Raw genomic sequence first — 16,318 nt, 5'->3', positions numbered from 1 at the left:
CGGCTTCCCAGAATCCAGATCAAATCACAGAACACTTCTCAAAGTGAGCCCCAAAACAAAGCTACACATCAGGGCTTATATAGCCTTCTCCTGGCTCAGAGGACTCATTGGCCAATCAAGAAGTATCTACTGAAAAAACAAGCCTCCCACCCCAGGCTCCAGGTGTATTTTAGCCTAGGGGCAGGGAAGATCTTAAAAATTTACATTCCCATTACATGTGTGTATATGTATGCATAAATTGTCTACAAAATACATACAAAGCAGATATCCCTAGTAACCTTAGGGACGCAGGAAAGGGAAAATAGCTGAAAGACAGAAAAGATCTTACATAGAAGATGCTGCTTGAGCTGAATCTTATAGGAGATCAGGGGTTCCAAGAGGCAGAAGTGAGGACAGAGTGCACTCCAGGCATGGATGGAGGAGGCTGAGGGAGGAGAAGGGACAGGGCAGCCATTACAATGCATTGAATCAGTAGCCTTTGAGCTCCCTTCCAACTCTTCCAACTGACTTCTGGCAAGAGGTGGAAGGTACGAGTCATCCATGGGCATCTGGAGTCAAGGTTGGTCATTGCATTGATCATATTTCTTACCTTTTTCAAAGGTTTCTTTTATAATGGTATAGACTATAAATTACATTTCTCTTATTACTAGTTCTTTGGAGCAATTTAAAAACCATGGCTATTAATGGTTTTTTTCCCCACCAATAATGTTGATTGTTAATTCTTTTGTCTTGGCTTTCCTTGGATATCATGGTATTGGGGAGTCATGATTACCTCTCAGCATTACAGCACACCACCACTTGTTCTGGCCTCTGCTTGTGCCAACTCCCACATCTCTACTAATGCTACTAAACTCTGTCTGCAGGTTTCTTAAAGTCTACACTATTGGTCACAGGTACTTTTGATCCTTTGTATATGGGTTATGGGGTGAAAGAAAAGGAAAACAGAATTTCCACCCTGGTGAGATGGGAACTTTAAAAAAAAATACCCTCACATTTTTAATCATTAATAAGAAGGTAAGGGAAGAAAAGGAACAAGCATTTGTCAAGTAGGAATTGTATACCAGGCACTGTGCTAAATGTTTTACAAATATTAAGGACCGTTGTTAGGTGGTCAGTTAATACCACTCTGTCTCAATGTCTGTCTTGACTGCTGCTAACTCGATCTCTCTTAGGTTCTCTTCTTTTCCTCCTTTGCATAAACACTCTCCCAATGGTTAACATTGATGCAGTAGTTCAGGGATGAGGAACTTGCAGCCTCAAGTTCATATGTGGCCCTCTAGGTGCTCAAGTGAGGTCCTTTGACTGAACCCAAACTTCACAGAACAAATCCCCTTAATAAAAAGATTTGTTGTGGAAAACTTGGACTCAGTCAAAAGGCCACAGGTTCCCCACCCCAGTAGTAGTCTCTCTCAAAATATACATGACTAGTATAGTGTGGCCATTGTACATGCCTTGAAGTCCTGAAAGTTATCTTCCTGCTCTCCTGACTGCTGATCTCTTTACTTAGGAAGCAGTGTGGTATGGTAGAAAGGGTGTTGGACACCTGTGTTAAAATCCTGATTCTTCCACAGATCTAATCTGATGTAGAGCTAATCATTTCATCCTACTGGGTTAGAAACTGCCAGTGCTCAAGTATACCAGGTTAAACTACCTAAGGGAATTTGGATGGGGAAAAGGATTGGATACCAATTTCATTGCTATAGGAAAGACCTTTCTTCAAGTTGCAGTCTTGTTGTTGTCATTCTTGAAGAGGACCATGACATCAATAAAATGATGTCTTGACTTGCAAGTGAATTGAAGTGAGGAAGGGTTATGCAAAGTCACTCAGCCTCACTTTCTCCTCCAGAGCCATCTGGTTCAGTGGCAAGATATAGATCAGGACAACTGGAAATGGCCTCAGATGCAGTGGGAGGCCTTGGCCTTTGTAAGCTAAGGTCTTTAACAGCTTTCGGTTTTACTAAGGCAGCACCCATTCAGTAATTAAATCTAGGTAAGAAATGAGGCAAAAGACAGCCTATTTTGTCTACTCTAGGAAAAAAAAAAGTTAATCTTGGAGGGGAAGACTCTTAGGGTTTCTGGCTAGAACATAAATAACTGCTATTTACACTCACTGTGAACCATCAAAACCCAAATACCCAACAGAAGCTTGGACTTACTATGTTGCCTACAGTAGGACTTCTTAAACTTTCCACTTATGATCCATTCAGGGCTTCTTAAACTGTGGGTCATGACCCTGGTCATTTTAAGAAGTGCTGAAGAGTACTGAGAAATGACTTGCCCAGTGTCACACAGCTTGTATTGGTCAAACCTGAACGTAGGTCTTCCTGATTTGAAGGTCATACCATGCTGCAGTCAAGAAAATGTTACAAGGCTTTTTCTAGAGGAGGCTACTTGGTCCCATAAACCCAGTAGGATCATAGATTTACACCTGAAAGTGACCTTAGAGAAAATCTGATCAGACCCATCCCACCCATGCCCCCTCCCATTTTGTAGCTAAATAAACAGATGCCCAGAGGTGAAATGATTAGGCCTACATCAAATTTTATCTATGGAAGAATCAGGATTTTAACACAGGTTAAGGCTTACCCATAACCAGAATCTATACAGTGTTGTAAACTATCTGACCCTAAAATGCAACTTACAGATCATTAAAAGCATTTCTCTTGAAAAATTTCAGTATTATAGTGGCATCTGTCCTGGCCTATAAATACGGCGACAGCTTTGGTTTTCCTGACAAATTGTCATTAGCCTCTGCTTGAACCCCTTTCTCTAGACATAGGGAACTCTTTTACAAGGCAGCTCATTCCATGGTCCCTTAAAAGAATCTGTAGTTAGGTGGGAGTAGGATCACTGTTTTGGCAGCCAAATGTAAGGGAAAAGAACTAGTCCTAAGGCGCTAATCTCTAGGTTGACTCTGGAGAAGTTCCAAATTTCCCCAGTGAAAATACCAAGGAAATTTATTACTAGTCAGTGGAACTTTGCCAGCCAACATCACTGCAGCAAGGTTGACAGAAAGGATCTTGGCCAGTATGAGGCTTTGTGGAAGTAGTTACAACAACACATCTTAGGGCTAAAGAGTATGTGCTATCTACCGCCCTGCTGTGTATGAACAGTAGCTTCCCTAAGGTTGTGATCCACAACAGCAAATGACAATGGGAAATGTTCATTGTAAGGCCCTGGATACCTGTGTGTGACTGGCCCATTTGCACAATACCCAGTTAATTGTTGATTTGACTAAAGCTTAATTTCATCAATGAGGAAGAACTAGTGTCAACTCCTGGGATAACCAGGACAGCAATTTCCCCAGGTTTCTGGCTTGGAGATCAAACCATTCCAAAGGTATACCCTTGAACAGTAACCCTAGTCCTTCAAATTACTGATGCATCTGACATGAGGGCTATATTTGGAATAAAGCTGATCAAGAACATAAGAAATAGTACTACCACACACTTTAATATTGATCTGTTTTATTATGATTTAAAAAAAAAAAACACTCCCCTCCCTTCAACAAGTCCAGTTTGCAAATACAAACTGTAGGTGCAAATTTAAAAACAAATTACATCTTTGCATTTGCAAAAGTTCAGATAAATTTAAAGAACCCCCCCCCCCAAAAAAACAAAAACCCTCTTCCCTTACAGTATGCATCAGTTCATAGAAAATTATACTTTCTAATCTTCAATCAAATTAAAATTGGACTATAACAAATGCTGAAGTGGGTATATTCAGAGGTTGTGTCCCAGTTGCTGTCTTGGAAACATTCAGAGTTTCAGACTTTGATTATTTATGGAGTTATAAATGTCCTCAGTCATAGGGATGTACATTTTCTCAGTGTCATCCAAGAAATACAAGGTGTCTTTGATGACAGCAGGGTTGAATCCCTCCTCCACAAGCATCACTTTACGGTGCTTAAAAGTTCCAGTGACTTCAATGGTATCCTGAAAAATACCCAATAATTTGTTTATGCATTTATTAAATCCCTACTATGTGCCCAGAACTGCACTAGATGTTTGGAGTAGGGACTAGATCTGTGATTTTGTTGAAATAGGGTAATCCTGGATGAGGAAACTCCCTCTCCCAAAGCAGACTCTCTAAATTTTGATCTTAGATAATTCCCTGGGGCCACAGTGAGGTTAAGTGATTTGCTCAAGGTCATATAGATAGCAAATGTGAGAGACAGGACTTGTAATCCAGCTTTCCAACTCTGAGAATGATTTATATCTATTCTCCAGTGGTTTCTTTCTTTTGCAATTAGGGTTAAATGTTAAATGACTTGCCCAGGATCATATACCTAGTGTCTGAAGCAGGATTTGAACTCAAGTCCTGGAGTAGGGAGGACCCAAGTTCAGTTCCGGCCTGAGACACTTAACATCCACACAAAAATACTAGCCGTGTAACCTTGGTTAAGTTACTTAACCCCAATTGCCCTCCAAAAGGAAAAAAAAAAAGATGTTATTAGGGGCCAGGCAGGTGGCTCAGCGGGTAAGAGCACCAGCTCCAGTGTCAGGATGACCTGGGGGATCGAATCTGGGCTCAGATACTCTGCACCACACCCAGAAATAACTGGCCGTGTAACCTTGAGCAAGTTACTTAACCCTGATTGCTTTAAAAAAAAAAGTCAATGCATGTTCTGACTGAAAGGGGGTAAGTGGTAATCCATTCCTCTGACCTCATTCAGGCCATGTAGGCATTCTGAAGGGATGGATCAGAATCTTACTGGGATTTCCCTCAGGAGAAGTAATGACTCACTTGCCTCTTTGGCATTCATACCTGAAGCCGAATGAATCTAGGCCTTGCATAGCTAGGCAGGTAGTCAGCAATGTGCTTATACAGCTTCTTCCCATCAAATTCATGGTTCTCCTTCACCCGGATGGATGCCATCCCTATTCGACCCTCGTGACCTGGGGAAAGAGTGACAGTAATATAGCAAAGCTTGTTGACACATGATGGGAAAACATTTGAATGACTAAAAGAATGGCCCTTTAAACCAGCATTCATTGAGCAGTTACCAGCTTTCATGGATCTTTCCATGACACCAGGGAAGTGATGCCTTGATATGCAGATGAACTTAAATAGTGAACTATTTAAGTGAGGGAGGGCTGTGCAAAGTCACCAGCCTCACTTTCTTCTCCACAGCCATTTGGGTCCGGTGACAAGATATAGATTAGGTCATGGTGGTAGGGAACCTTCAGCCTGGAGGCTGAAGTGTGGCCCTTTGACAGAATCTTAAATACAAACCAGACAAATTGGATCTTTATCCACAGTTCTTATGGAAGGTTTGGTGAGAGAAAAAAATTCTAATCATTGGATAAAATGAAGCTCTGGGATGACTTAGGAATTAGTCATTGTTATTGATATACTCTAATTGTTATGGATAATTGAGAGATTATCACAGTTGAAATTTTATTGTCAATACCAGTATACTATAAAGGAAGCTGTGAATTAGTCCAGCAGTTCTAAAGACGAAAGAATTATGTAGGGGTAGCTAGGTGGCTCAGTGGATAAAGCGCCAGGCCTGAAGTCAGGAAAACCTGAGTTCAAATCTGGGCTTAGACACTTATTAGCCTGGGTAAGTCACTTCACCCTGTTTACCTCAGTTTCCTCATCTGTAAAATGAAATAGAGAAGGAAATAGCAAATCATTCTAGTATCTTTGTCAAGAAAATCCCAAAAAGGGCCACAAAGAGTTGGACACCAAAAAAAGGTTAGAGTAAAAGAGTAAAAGTGAAATGGAAGATTATTGTATGCCCTTACAGTAAAGCAAGTTAATATAATAAGGTGACCGTTCCCTTAGAGAAAACCAGTCCTAAGATCAAGGGATTTATCTTGATCAAGCCTGGGGGTAAGTGGAGAACGGTTTGGGGCAATTACTAAAACTAATCCTAATAGCATTTATTTCCTGTTGACCAGGCAGGACAGTAAGTGGAGAGGTGTTTTTAGAACAATTATCATTGTTTTCTTGTGATGCCTGAATTAATTGGGCATTAATATCCCTTCTACCCAATCTTACTGTTCCTAGGGGAGGTCGGCTCTACTTCTCTGAACTATTTATATGTAATCAGAGAGAAGGGGAAGCAAGCTTACTTTGGTCACGAGGGCCCCAGGCTTTAGAAACTTCTCCCATGGTGATAGGATGTTTATCTCTCTCTAATGAAGGTAGAAAACAAAAAAGAAACAACTGGAATGAGGAAGGCTAAGCTTTCCTCTCTCTCTCTCTTTCTCTTTTTGTGTCTAAAGGTAGTTAGTTGCCTTAAGGCAATTCTTGGCAACCTCTCAAATATCTCTCCAAAGCCTATTAATTGAAAAAAAAATTTTTTTGGAGGGGGGAGGGCAGGGCAATTGGCATTAAGTGACTTGCCCAAGGTCACACAGCTAATGTGTCAAGTGTCTGAGGTCACATTTGAACTCAGGTCCTCCTGACTCCAGGGCTGGTGCTCTATTCACTGTGCCACCTAGCCCCCCCCCCCCATTTTTTTTTTAAAAAAAGAAAGAAATGAAGATACAGTGCATAAAGAAAGAATACAACAGTATAGTTCCCTTTGCTCCTCTAGAGTAGCATGGCAATAGTAGAAAGTGTTGGACAAAGTCAAGAAGGCCCTGTTCAAATCCTACCTGACACTAGCTGTGTGACTTTGGGTAAGTCACTTAACCTCTCTGAGTTAATCAATCAACATTTAGTAAGCATTTAGTATGTGCCAGGCACTGTGCTAATGGATGGGGACACAAAAAAGAGGCAAAAGACAGTCCCTGCCCACAAAGAGCTTACACTCTAATGGGGGAGACAACATGAAAACAAATATATACAAAGCAAGTTATATACAGGATGAATAGAAAATAATTAACATAGGGAAGGTGGGAAAATTAAGAGGGGAGGGGGGGAAAGGCCTCTAGTAAAAGACTGTTGTTGTTCATCCTTCCTTTTCCAAGAGGGCCAATGATAGGTTTAGCAGGGGCTTAAAAGAACCAGGGAGGTTGGAGGCAGCAATGAGGAGGGAGAGTGTTCCAGGCATGGGGGAGAGACAGGGAAAGTGCTAGAAGATGGTGTCACCTAATCAGTTAGTGTTGGGAAATAAGATGTAAGAAGAGTGGGAAGGGGGCTAGGTGGTGAAGGATTCGGAATTTGGAGTATTCTGTATTTGATCCAGGAGACAATAGAGAAGTGTGTGTGTGTGCGTGCGCGTGTGCCATCATTGCACCTTTACTTTAGGAAAATCATCATAAAAAATATATTAAAAAAATAACCATCAAATTAATGGTTAGCCATGGAGGGATTGGAGGAGGAAGAGGTTTGAGTCAGGCATTCACTTTCCCTATCTATAAAATGGAATAGTACCCCATAAGGATTATTGATACTCAAATGAGATAATGCATATATGGTATTCTGCAAACTGTAAAGTACCCTATAAATTATTATTCTCTAATATGGAAGTGGATGTATGCATTAATAGCTCCCCTTCCTCTGTCTTCCCAGGAGGTAGTCTGGTTCTGGTCCAGGCCAAGTATTATTCCCTTCCCAGAGAGATGATCTCATTGGGAATGGTTCTGGCATCACTCCTAATTCAAGTTTATGCTAAGGATAGTACCAAAAATGGCACGCCAAGTCTACCCTAAAGCAGGTATTAAACTTTATGTTGGCTCTAGACCTAAAGAGGCTTCTCATGGATCGTTAGATTAAGCATGACTCCAGGTGGGGTGAAGGCCATGGTCCAGACTGGTTGTTGTCCTTCATTCTCAAAGAGAACCATGAGATCAGGAAGGTGATGCCAGGACTTGCAAATGAATTGGATTTAAGTGAGAGAGGGCTTTGCAAAGTCACCAGCTTCACTTTCTCCTCTGGAGCCATCTGGATCTAGTGGCAACCTGTACTTTTACCATGAAATCTAGATCTGGACTGAATTCTTAGGGGATTAGAGATCCTGGTTATTTGGAAGATTAGAATTAGAAGAGACATTTAGTCTCACCTCCGATCCAATGAAGAAATCCTTTCCTTTAGATCCATGATGGATGGCTATTCTGCTTCTACTAAAATACTTTCAGTGATGGAGAGCTCACTCTGCAATAAGGCTTACTGTACTGTAGAAACATTCTTAGTTGTTATAAAGTTATTTTTCTTAATTTTTAGACAAAATGCCTTTCTGATTTCTAGCCACTGGCTCTAGGTCTGTTCTCCAAAACAAATCAACTCCATCTATGTGGGCCCTTCAGATAATGAAGATAAAAATGATGTCTCCCCATAATCACCTCTTCTCTAGGCTAAACAGCCCAAGTTTCTAAGTCCCTCACTATTCTCATTATATTCTTCTGGACATAGTCTAGGTTTGCAGGTTCCTAATACTTTAAGAGAGCAGTTGTTTCATTGATGTGGATGCTTTCCCCCCATAAATGGAGACTGCAACCCCTCTGTATGTCTGTGGATGGTTTTATTCATTGCTATGCTATTCAAGACAAATACAAAGGACTTCTGAAGGAAAATGCTATCCATAGCCAGATAAAGAACTGATGCACTCTGAATACAGATTGAAGCATATCTTTTCATTTACTTTATTCTTTCTCACACTTTTTTTCTTTTCCTTTTGATCTGTTTCTTCTTTCATGACTGTGACTAATATAGAAATATTTTTACATGATAGCACATGTATAAACTATATCAAATTGCCTGCCATTTTCTGAAGAGGAAAGAGGAGGGGAGGGAGGGAAAAACATTTGGAACTCAAAATCTTGTAAAAATGAATGCTAAAAATTTTCTTGACATGTAACTAGGGGAAAAAAAATAAAATACTATTAAACTTGAAAACACACTCACAAATAGAGTTGCTATGGCCAAAGAAATCATCACCTGGTGGGCTAACCTTTTGGGAATAAGCCTTGAATTCTGAATAAATAGGCTAGTCCTTACATGACAGCTGTTATCAAAAGGCCTTCAGTTTGAAGTTTTTCCAGGAGTTGCTAGGACTTGTGTTTCATTGGCATGCCGTATTAAGAACCTAGAGTCACCTCAAAATGATGAGAGCCAGCCCTAAACATAGTACTCTGGGTAGGTGTAGTGTACACAGTATTGGGTTTGGAGGAAGAGAAGATATACCAATTTGCTATCTATGGGGACATGGAAAAACAACTGAACCTTGGTTTCCTCATCTGTAAAGTGAAGGATTTGGACTAGATGGCCTTTAGGGTCCTCTCCATTCCTAAATCTATGGCCTGGAGCTGAAAGTGAGGCCAATCTCCCTACTTTACATATGAGGAAACAGGCCCAGATAGGTTTAGTAACCTGCCCAAGGTCACACAGGTAGTAAATAGCAGTTAGGATTCAAAACCAAATTCCCTGTCTTAAAATCTTAAAACCAAGCCCTTTTTCTATGCCATTTATGAAAATAAAATGGGACTATTAATTTCCATGGACAGCTAGGTGGCACAGTAGATAGAGTGCTGGGCCTAGAGTCAGGAAGACGCATCTTCCCGAATTCAAATTCTAGCTGTGTGACTCTCAGAAAGTCACTTAACCCTGTTTGCCTCAGTTTCCTCATCTGTAAAATGAGCTGGAGAAGTTAATGGTAAACCACTCTTCTATCTCTGCCAAGAAAACCCCAAATGGGGTCATGAAGAATTGAATACAACTAAAAAAATGACTGAACAACAATTAGTTCCCATAATCTGATGACTATATTTCAGTGAATATTTATGTGGGCTAAGATTTAATTAGCTACCTAAGTACATTCTCTTCTATATTAGGATTCTTTTTCTTCTAGTTTCTCTTAAATCTCAGTTACCTGGGATCTTGTTATAATTCCTACCACGAAACAAGGATCTGGCAGACAAGGGCAACTCTAGAACATTTGTTTGTTTTTGAGAAGCAGCCTGGTTCAATGACTCTCCTACTGGATTTGGAGTTAGGAGAATTCCACCCCAGTGTTTGGGGCCACAGGTCAGTCACTTAACCTTTTAAGGCTCCAGGTTCTCCAGAGGTAAAATAATCATAATCACACATAATAATATTTGCACCTTTCACCTCTACAACCTTGAGCTAAGTGTTTTGCAAACCTTAAAGCTTACATCAAATGTTAATCATTAGCATGTCAATCCTACTACAACTCAGGAAAAAAAGAGAACTTTGGATTCTTGCTTGCAAAACAAGTAAGAATCACAGAATATTGCTCAAAGAGAGGCAGATAAATGGTGCTATGCCCTAGAGTAATAACTTGGGGTGGTGAGTCGTGTGCCTGGAGAACTTGCTGGAAAAGGAGAGGGAGCTCTTTTCTCTCTTTTTCTCCTTGGGAACCTCACTTACTCTTCATGTTTAGGTGTGAAAAGTTTAAAGAAACATTCCTTGATTTTGTTTCTAGACCTCCCCCCTATTTTAGAACTGCAAGCAATCTTGAAGGTCATCTTCACCAATTCTCTCATTTTATAGACTGAAAAAACCAGACTCAGAGAAAGTCAGGTCAGGAGTGAGGAACCTGTGGCCTCGAGGTGGCGCGTGGCAATGTTCAAAGAAGAGAAATGCTTTGTTGGATAGTATGCAGGGAACAGATGGCAAATTCTGTCCCAGCATTAAAACTATGTTCCATTTGTCTAGAAGCTTAGTTTAAGTTTTCCAGTGGCTTTTGTACGTACCTGGTACAGGCACACCATAAACATTGACTTCTTGGACAAAGTTAACCAGCCCCATGATATCTGCGACTTCTGTGGTTGCCACATTTTCCCCTTTCCACCTGGATTTGGGAAAGAAAGATGGCAGGTTAATTTCTACCTAAATTTGTAGTAATACATTTATCACTTTCCATTATATATCCATGGTGTTAGGGTAGGGTCTAGTCTGTCTTTGATCATATTTAATAATCACTCTTGGAAACTCCTAGACCAGGGGTGAGGGACCTGCAGTCTTGAGGCCACATGTGGCCTTCTAGGTTCCTTGGGTGTGGTCTTTTGACTGAGTTCAAGTTTTATACAACAAATCTTTTTATTAAGGGGATTTGTTGTGTGAAATTTGGATTCAGTCAAAGGGCCGCACTTGAGGATCTAGAGGGCCACATGTGGCCTTGAGGCCGAAGGTTCCCCAACCCTGTTCCAGACTCTATCATACATTACTTTCCTTCATGCCTTCATTCTATGGTATAGCCAAAGTGACCTTCCTGAAGTTTCATACAGGGATATTTTATTTCCTCTGTATGTGCCCTTGTCTCCTATGCCTAGAAAGCACCTTCGCCTTCTCCCCTCAATCTCTTAGAACTCCAGCGTCCTTCAAAGCTCACCTTCTCTGTGAAGAACCTTTCCCAATAACACCAGCTGCTAGTGCCTTCCCTTCAAAAAATCACCATAGGGGCGGCCAGGTAGCACAAAGAGTAAGAGTACCTGCCCCAGTGTCGGGATGACCTGGGGATCAAATCCGGGCTCAGATACTCAGCACCACACCCAGAAATAACTGGCTGTGCAACCTTGAGCAAGTTACTTAACCCCAATTGCTTTAAAAAAAAATCACCATAGATTGGTTTTGCCCATAGTTTACATATACAACTATATGGATGTGTTTTCTCCCTAAATTATAATGTCAACTTCTTAAGGGCATGGACTGTTTACTTCTGTCTTTGTATCTCCAGTACCCAGTACAGTACCTAGCATAAAGGATGTGCTTAACAAATGTTTGGTAACTGTGATTGTTATGCTTGTTAACAGATGAACTGAGTATAAACTAAAATTTTTGTCATTGCAGAATGATACTTACTCATTCCTGAAACTTTTGGCAAAAACACAGACTTACAGTGAAAGTTGTTTTTCAGTTGTTTTTCCAGTCATGTTAGATTCTTTGCAATCCTTTTTGGGGTTTTCTTAGCAAAGATACTAGAGTGGTTTGTCATTTCCTTCTCCAGCTCATTTTATAGATGAGGAAACTGAGGCAAACATGGTTAAGTGACTTGCTTAGGGTCACACAGTTAGTAAGGATTTGAGGTCAAATTTGAACTCAGGAAGATGAGTCTTCCTGACTCCAGGGCCAGCACTCTATTTGCTGGGCCACCTATCAGAAACATAGCATGGAGTAATGGTGGTTTCACTGTTAAAATAGTCTTGATCTAAGGGAGATGCTCCTGATCATAAATCTTCCCATTTCATTCACATAACCAACATTTAATTTTAATAGATTTTAGTTCTTATTTCATTCAACCAATGAATTTCAGAGTTATATTTAGTTACCACTCCAGTATCTTTGCCAAGAAAATCCCAAATGGGGTTACAGAGAGTCAGACAAGACTGAAATGACTGATTAACAATAACAACATACTTTGTTTTGTGCTTACAGACATAGCTATACAGTATTGAGGCCAGGATTTAAACTTGTCTCCTAACTTTCAGGTCAGTGTTCTTTCCGCTATACTATTCTGTCTCAGTTTCTGGACTCTGTTCCTCTTTCTAGTGACATGATCAGATTCCTTGGACACATCAAATTTATAGAAACAACTTTTCCAACATGTGTTACCAGAATAAAAAGCACAACATAGCTGGTCTCCAAATCAGAAAAACCTGGATTCAAGTCTGGCTTCTGACACATACTAGCTTTGTGACTCTGGGCAAGTCATTGTAAGATATCTTCTCTATGGCAATTCTCTAATACTAGAAAAGTTGCAGGGCTAATCTGTGGTAAATGGAATCCCCCTCTTAAGAGTTCCCTATACCAATGAAAGCATATTTCCAGATCCTTTCCCTGTGGATTAAAGATTACAATTCTAATTTCACAGTTTTTTTTTAAAGTTTGTTTTGTCCAATAATGAACAGAAAACCAACCTGAAAGTATCTCCAATTCTGTCATGGAAGTAGATGAAGTTTTCATGATCAATTAATAAGAGGTCACCGCTGTTAAAATAGATATCCCCTTTCTTAAAGACATCTCTTAGTTTTTTCTTCTCTGTTTGACTCTTTCCTCCAGCATAGCCATTGAATGGTGTAAGTTCTGTGATTTTGCAAATTAATAATCCTGCTTCACCTAAGATAACAGAAGAAGGAGAAAAGCAGGTATTTTTCACTGTCGCCAAGTTTCACCATCAACTGACTGTTGGTTAAGGTCAAATGAAGAGCGTGGCACCAGGCTTAACTCTATAACAACAATGGTCAAAACAATGGCTGACATTGTTATTGTGTTTTAAGGTTTGCAAAGCACCTAACTGACATTACAGCATTTGATCCTCTGACAATTCTGAGAGGTCAGTGCTATTATAGAGAGGTCTTGTTTAGTGCAAATAATGAATCTCCTGAATTGGGCACAAATGTATTTGAATTCATATTATTCGAAGTTATAATTATGTAAAATATGGGAACTGGTTCCAGCCCAATGGAAATAACGAAGTGCAAATTTGAAACATGGCACCACTTGAGGGGATTCACTATATTTGCCCTAATGGGGACCTGGCTGTATTACTCCTATTCTTACAGATAAGGTAAAAGGCTTGCAGATTAGGTGACTTGTCCATGGTCACATAGTTAGAAGCAGAGGTGAGATCTGAACCTCTGTAAAGGGACAGGCATAGCTAGACTAGTATACATCTATAATTCTATTAATTTTTATCTCTTATTGCAAAATTATCAGTTTGTAGACATTACTAATAATATAAGACAGTTTGAGTTTAAAAGTTAGACATAGGGGTGGCCAGGTAGCACAGCGAGTAAGAGCACCAGCCCCAGTGTCGGGATTGAATCCGGGCTCAGACACTTAGCACCCACCCATAAACACCTGGCTGTGTAACCTTGAGCAAGTTACTTAACCCCAATTGCTTAAAAAAAAAAAGTTAGACATCGATAAACTCACTATATTTTTTTAGCTTGTGACATTTATAAACATTCATTAAGGGGTAAAAGAATAACTTTGTATACTTGGTAGCTTTTAACATTTCATTTATGGTTTCTTAAAACTTAAATGAAACCCTTATTTCCAAAGTGATATAGCTTATGCTATGTTTATTCTACCTTGATGCTCCTTAAAAGGCATTCTGACAGAAAGGAAAACAATTAATTAATTTCAATAACAATAACCTTCTAGGAGGCTGACATATAAATCCAATTGGAACATAAAGCAGTTTGAAAGACTACCAATTAGGCATTTCACGTTAGCTCTAAACAGTCCAAATAAATCCTAGTGCCTGTCTTCTGGTAAAAGGTCTAGGATAGGCCCATCTACTTATTGGTGACTGTTTTCTTTCCAAGAGTACTGGAGTAATTGCTGGGGATTCCTTCTCTAATGCTATTTAACCTATCTGATAGGACTTTCAGATCTCTCTTACCCAGCACTCAGCTTAGTGCCTAGAACACAGTAGCACTTAATAAATATTTTTCCACTGATTGTCTCATAGTTTACATCCAAACTAGCTGTTGAGTAATTTGACTCTTAGTGACCCCATTTGGGGTTTTTGTGGCAAAGATCCTGGAGGGGTTTGCCATTTCCTTCTCTAGCAGCTCATTTGACAGATGAGGAAACTGAGGCAAACAGGGTGAAGTGACTTGCCCAGGAAGATTACTTAATTTAATAGAAGTCAGTGGTACCTTTGGGAACTTTTATGCAGTATCCATTTCCATCTCGGACAGGTTCATCTTTCTCTACATCATATTTAATCAACTCATACGAAACAGCTTTCTAGCAAAAATAGAATTAATCATCATTTTGAGCATTATTTCTTTCACAAGTAGATTTTTTTCCTGAATTCTGAACAGATCTATGTTGACATTCTGCCACCCAGAGTTTTGCACTGTCAGGAATGAGTCCTCCCTCCCCTACAATGAGCATCACATAATTTCCTACAACTTCCCTTCATGAATTCAATAATCTTGTCAAGCTGAATTATTTACTGTCCTTCCCTGCCCTTACCCCCCCATGCCATACTTCCCCATTTTTGATCCAGAATCTTTCCTTGGCATCCCCTTTCTCCCAATCTCGGATTGATCAAGTCCTACCTATGTTTTGATGCCCTAGAACAGAAGTGGGATACCTTTGGCCTTGAGGCCACATATGATGTTCTAGGTCTTCAAGTGTGGCCTTTTGACTGAATCCAAATTTCACAGAACAAATGTGGCCTCAAGGCTGCAGGTTCCCCATCCCTGCCCTAAAAGGTAAAGAGAGCTCTGGGGGGATAGATGAGGGAGATGGTGTAGTACAATACAGTAAGTAATAGCACTCGAGTCAGAAGGCCCAGGTTCAAATCCTGCCTTTGACACTTACTACCTGTGTTACCTGAAACAGGTACATCTTCGTTTGTAAATTGAGGAGGTAGGACTGTATGACCTCTGGGATCTCTTCTAATTCTAGATCTACAATCCTAGTACAAAATAACTCAGGGAAAGAATAGTCTGACAAAGACCAGTGCTTTTCAGTCTGAGGAGATGATGACTTAAAGGGGAGATGGGGTACAATTCCAGACTCTAGACTTAAATGACTGAATACAGACTTGCTCCCCAAATCCTCGGATATCAGAACTAGGGATAATGTCATTTGGAAGCTTGAAAGAGGTAGATTTAGGATCAGTAAGTATTACTTAATGGAGAAAGTAATGAACCTATAGGATTTTTTTTTACCTTAAGAAATGGGTTTTTCATTTTTTTTTTTTTGGTCCGGACTTGTAATTTATTGGTATAGGGAATTACTGGTAGGGAAAAATCCAGCTACCAGTGTAAACTGGCAACTCTTCTCCAATTTATAGTCTTAGAAAGCTACTCTAGGACACTGAGAAGATCCTGGTAATATAGACTGAATGTTTCAGAGGAAGGATTTCAGTCTTGGTCTTTATGACTCTATCTACCACACCATACCACCTCTCAAGAGGTATCAAGAAATGTTATGGTCCAGAAATACAAATAGTAATTTAGTAGTGTTTTAGATAAATTGATGGATGAAAGATCCATTGTTAGTTGTGAATGGAAATTAAGATGGGGGTACACAATGGGAAAGTAGTCTACCCTTAACTTTTGAAGGTTGGCATGATGGGAAACATCTAGGACCTTTTATAATATATCTCTTGATGCCACTCTCAGAGACAGACTACTGGCCTGGATCTGATCCAGCATGGCAACTGTCATGTTTTGAAGACAAAGTGATTCTGAAATAGTTCCTAAGAAATATCTGAAAGTTGCTTTAATCACAGAGACTTGAAGTAATTTTTTTTACCTTTTGTAATGTTTCAGAAAGTATTCTGGTACAAGACCACTTTCACTCACTTTTCCAGGTGCCCCTCAATATTCTTGATATTCCATTTTCCCTCCCTCCTTCCCTTTTTCTTTTTTTCAGACTGCGCCTTCCTATGTTTCACAGACCAGAAGTACAGCAGCCACTTACAGGCCCAAATTTTACT

At 40.0% G+C, this 16,318-nt stretch overlaps 1 protein-coding gene across 1 annotated transcript in view; it reads right to left on the bottom strand.

Annotated features, from left to right (window-relative positions):
- Positions 1-3,434: 3,434 nt before the first annotated feature.
- SLC27A2 (solute carrier family 27 member 2) overlaps positions 3,435-16,318 on the bottom strand; it is a 67,988-nt gene continuing 55,104 nt past the window's right edge. The window contains exons 6-10 of the mRNA XM_069098033.1: positions 14,520-14,610; positions 12,771-12,969; positions 10,608-10,705; positions 4,768-4,898; positions 3,435-3,935 (exon numbers count right to left, since the gene is read on the bottom strand). Of these exons, the coding sequence (XP_068954134.1) occupies positions 3,759-3,935; positions 4,768-4,898; positions 10,608-10,705; positions 12,771-12,969; positions 14,520-14,610 (696 nt within the window). The 3' untranslated portion in view covers positions 3,435-3,758. The remainder of the gene's footprint in view (positions 3,936-4,767; positions 4,899-10,607; positions 10,706-12,770; positions 12,970-14,519; positions 14,611-16,318) is intronic.

The sequence above is a fragment of the Petaurus breviceps genome, unplaced genomic scaffold, assembly GCF_028583685.1.
Source record: "Petaurus breviceps papuanus isolate PSGF00001 unplaced genomic scaffold, PetGlider_PUasm1.0 37, whole genome shotgun sequence".
Lineage (NCBI taxonomy): Eukaryota > Metazoa > Chordata > Mammalia > Diprotodontia > Petauridae > Petaurus > Petaurus breviceps.
This window is presented reverse-complemented; position numbering and strand designations above follow the sequence as displayed.